This window comes from Arachis ipaensis, chromosome B06, assembly GCF_000816755.2.
Source record: "Arachis ipaensis cultivar K30076 chromosome B06, Araip1.1, whole genome shotgun sequence".
NCBI lineage: Eukaryota > Viridiplantae > Streptophyta > Magnoliopsida > Fabales > Fabaceae > Arachis > Arachis ipaensis.
Window position 1 is genome coordinate 136,492,528 of NC_029790.2, and position 4,815 is coordinate 136,497,342.

A 4,815-nucleotide genomic window follows, 5' to 3' on the forward strand; every position below is an offset into this window, starting at 1 on the left:
AAATAAAAAAGCTTAAATTTATTAGACTATTTTTGACTATTTTTAACTATTTTTTTGTTATCAAATATTTCTCCTTCGAGAAACAATAGCACCACCACTTCCCTAAATTTATCCAAACAAACTTACCCTATCATCTAACGCACTACATAATAAGGCATTATATCCTCCATATATATGTGACGTTTGCGTTTACTTTTCTCACTGCTTATTGTCCTGTTAAGTAAATCATTGAAGTGACACCCAAATATTTATAAAATTTTAAAATAATTCGTACATAATTAAATTAAATATTTTTGTGATGAGTTTAATAATAAAAAAAGCATTGCCTCAATAAATATTAGAGAGCACATTGTCAATGACTGCAGCAGCATGTAATACCCACTACTTGAGTGGGTTACATGATGACCCACAAAGGTTCTATTATTACCCAACTTTATGTTCCAATATGACTCCAATCTAATTCTCTATATCTATATTAAAAATGCAACATGGGGACCATACCTTTTAGATTCATTGACCCTAAATTCAATAACATAAAATCAAAATACTATACAAAATCAATACAAGAAATAGCTTAGATCTTCATCTCTTTAATTAGCCATTGATATACCATAAGAATATATATAGGATTAACACCAAAATAAAAATAAAAATAAAAATAAAAATCCTAATAAATACAAGAATTAAAAATTGAATTATTAGAAGGTTTAGAAGCTAGCTCTCTTAAGAGAAGTGAGAGTAATCTTAGAGCCTAAAGGTGAAGTTCCAACTTGAATCTCAAATGAATCATAACGAAGAAAGAGTTCAATAACTAGAAGTCTTGAAACAAGCACAACAAAATCCTTCCCAGCACATTGCTTGTTGGAAATACTGGGATTTTCGGTTTCAGGACCATTGGACCAAATGACATACTTCAACAACTTCTCCCCTTCCTCTCCCATGAACCTGTCCCCAACAAATTCCTCGGCTCTGTCGAAAATCTTTGGATCTTTGGTTGCAAATGGTTGGTACCCAAATAGCATTTCCCCTGCTTTTACCTAACCCATGTCAACAATAAACCGTTAGTTTGTTAGTTAAATGATAAAATACAAACACAAACACAAACACAACTCACCACTTTAGCTGTAGAAGTATCCACTTTATATTAAAAAAAAAGAGACAAATTTTTAAGTGTTTTTGTACTCTCANNNTTAGATTAATCAAATAAACAATTATAATATTCTAATAAAAAAAGCTAGTGTACTCTGCATCAAATAAAATTTATTTTTTTAATGATTAGATTTTTATCTATTCATATCAATTTTTTATTATTACAAAACAAACTATTACTATCAAGAATAGATTTGCTAAATTTGATAGTAATTAGCAATAATAATTACTAGTTAATTAATGAATTAATTACCTGAAAAGCATGTTCATGGCTTTCAATGACCAAGTCCCGTTTGGCTTTGCCATACTGCAACGGCACCGGCGGATCAATCCTAAGCGCCTCGTACACCACCGACTTCATCAGCTCCATTTTCTCCATCGTCGCCATCGTAACCTCTCCACCCGCCTCCTTCACCGCCGCCCTAATCTCCGCTGCAAGCTGCGCGTGCAACTTCACCCCCGCCCTCCCGATCCACTTCATCACGTTTGGGAAGAACAGCTTCATGCCTCCGAACGAATTGAAGCAGGTCGCAAAAACTAGGTTATGGCACGCTTCCTCTCTCGGGATTCCCAATCTCTCACCTTCATCCAGCACGAATCCCGAAGATTCGTAGAAGAAATCGTAGAGCCTCTGGTACTGCTTCTTGATTAACTTCGGCGGAAGACGGAAGTTGTGGAAAACAGAATCTTCAATGAACTGAGGCAGACCGAGTCGCAGAATCGGACTGAGTTGAAACAGAACCCACTTCTGAACAATTCCTGGTCCGTCCGTACCGAGTTCGGTGTCGCCGGGGTTCGAACCGAAGAGCGATCGCCCTAAGAAGTTAAAAGCTGCTTGATCGTTGGCGAGGGCAAAATCGGCTTTTCCTTTCTCAGAAAGCTCTGATTCCAAGGACTCGAAGAACTCCGTGTAGCTTGAACGGAACTCAGGAATCACGTTTTCACGACGTGATTTCAAGAGAAAAAACATTAACCGTTTCAAAAGGCCGTGTTTGGCTTCTGAAGGATCCAGGTAAGCGAGGACTCTGTAACCGCCGGTGAATTCAGTCGACGGCATGTAGGTTCCGGTGAACACGTCACGCTTTTCCACTTTCGAGACGTCAAAAAGAGTGGGAAAAGACTTGGCGTCGAGCAAAACGACTACGTTTGGTGAGTTTGAGATGAACGGTCCAGGTGGCATGTTGGTGCGGAAAACGGTTGATTGGTATTTTTGGATTCTTGATTTGAAAAACTCGTCACGCCCTTGGTTGTAGAAGTAATCCTGACGGTCTTTTAAAGGACCGATGATTGGGATCCCAAGGTCCCCCGGGATCTTCCTCATCGGTAGGTTGTTGATGGTTGGCTCACTTGGTAAAGAATTTGTTTGTCCACGCTCGGGTGGGACCGATACTGACGGTGTCGGCCTCTCCGACACGGAAGCCCGGATTGGAAATACATGGAAAGAAGAGCGATTTGAGTTTGTTGATGGAAGTGAGAGCTTGTTGGAAGTTGTCACCCTTATTGATGGGAAATCTAGTTGGAGGAATAGAGAAGATGGCAATGTTGATGATGCCATGTTTTGTTCTTAGAACTATTGAGCTTAGGACTGTAATCAAAGTTTAGGAAGAAGGTTTGGGATTTGGGAGGGTAATTAAAATAAGAGATGGGAGGGTAGGTGGGTGATGGAATGGTCTAACCGGTACTGCTTGAGAAAAGAAGAGGGGTATGTGGGGATTTTATATGATTGAAATTTAGGGGAGGGAGCTGTTTGGATAACCATTTGAAGAAAAAATGCAGAGCCTCTTCCATTTTGTCCAAAATATAATAGTGTTGGACTTTAGGAATCGTGTAACTTGTGCTTTAATTAATTGAGTTTTTGCTATTATCAAGGCACTGTTCATTTGGTTGTGCTTGGACTGTGCCTCCCAAAAAAGCATCTAATATTTTGTTTGCTTTATGGATTATAAATTTAGGTTTTATTATAATAAGAGGCTTTTTATATTGAGAAAGTTTAGGTTAGTAATTTTTATGTTTTGTGATCAATACTTAATCATAAAAAAAAGTGAGTGATTTTTTATTATTAGATGTAATCTCACACCATTAAAAATATTATTGATGATCGATTTGTGTACTCCAAATTTTTTTAATTTTTTACTAAAAAATTGGACGGTCCAATTTTTGTTCCTGACACTACAGTTGCGTAAAGCACCTATACATTCTATATCTGCGTTCTACATCATTCTTCCTCCCACATCTAAATTAAAAAGTACTCTTATTTGGTTGGATGTATATTCTTATTTTTACTAGAGAAATTCTAAATCGACACATGTTTTTTTTTCCCACAATTGAGTGTAAAAATTTTAAAAATAAGCTTTAGTGGTAGATTTTTAACATGCACTGTGAGGCTATTGAACATTATGTAGCACTAGGAGTTATGATAATTTTTTTGCACTAACAAGCTAGTAGTTTAGTTGGTTTAGGGTATACTATAATATTTAGGTATACAAATATGTTAAAACTAAAAAGAGAGAGTTTTACTGTTTAAATAATTTTATTTATTTTAAGTAAATTTGTTTCAGATGATAAAGTATCCAATGAAAATTTTCAATATAAAACTGTACTGTTTATGGATAAGAAATTATTGTCCTACATTTATTATGAAACTCGATCTTATCCTCTAGTAATAATATTGGACTAATGATGTCAGGATAATAAAATAACTACACAAATCTTGTTATCGATTTATTTTATTTATTTAGATATTAGGCTATTTTGACATATTATAATTAGATTATTTCCTAGGTCGATTTTATCCTCTAATGCTAATCATTATTGGATTTTGAATCAGGTTGCAATTTACATAAATACCAAAAACTAGTTATCTGTATAAAAATTTACAATAATTTTGTATTCACATTTATAATAAAAATACAAACAAAGATAAAGTAGTGATTTATAAGTGGACAATATTTGATATTCATAAAAAGTTTGATTATTTTGATAATTAATTATTCTATTAAAAATATATAATGACTAGTTTAGTAATTAATTTTTGTGTTTATAAAACATCTTTTTATAAAAAAAGAAACGTGTCATAAAAATATAATGGTATTAGTGCAAGTCGCATTATGAAAGGTTATTTTTGGAATGAAAGTAGTGCTCTAAAAACTTTTGGTGATGTTGCCTATTGTCTCTATCATATTGGGATAGAACCTTTGTATCTTTGGAATGTGGCATTCATTCTTTCAAGATAGGCAATGCCGTGTTATATATGTGTCTGAAAATATGGAAGATATATATCTATTTATCCCATGTTTGGTTTAATTTGGATTTTACTCTATTTAGTAGTTACAGGATAAATAAGAATGGTTCCATCTCTTCAAACTATTTCACATTTTAGTCACTTGCATTTTTATGTTCAAAATATTGGAAAAGGGTTATATTAGTAATGCCACTTGTTATAAATCTAGTTTGGTCACATAGCATATAGATAAATAAGATAATGCACTCAACAAAAATAAATTATAGTGCCTTGAAGACCGATGGAATATAATAAATTATTTTGCTAATGCTATGATAGTATGAAAAAGTTTAGGCATTAACTATAATATATATAAGTCAATTAAGCTATTTTTTTAATTTTTAATTTAAAAATTTTAAAAATTAAGAGAGAGAGAGGTTTTTTTT

General features: G+C 33.7%; 1 protein-coding gene across 1 annotated transcript; it reads right to left on the reverse strand.

The window, feature by feature from the left end:
* On the reverse strand, positions 312 to 3,001 carry LOC107605716 (allene oxide synthase 1, chloroplastic). The gene is made up of 2 exons (XM_016307683.2): positions 1,403 to 3,001; positions 312 to 1,037 (listed from the first exon to the last, which is right to left on the reverse strand). Exons 1-2 carry the CDS (start codon positions 2,702 to 2,704, stop codon positions 708 to 710), a joined length of 1,632 nt encoding a protein of 543 aa, XP_016163169.1. The 5' UTR covers positions 2,705 to 3,001; the 3' UTR covers positions 312 to 707.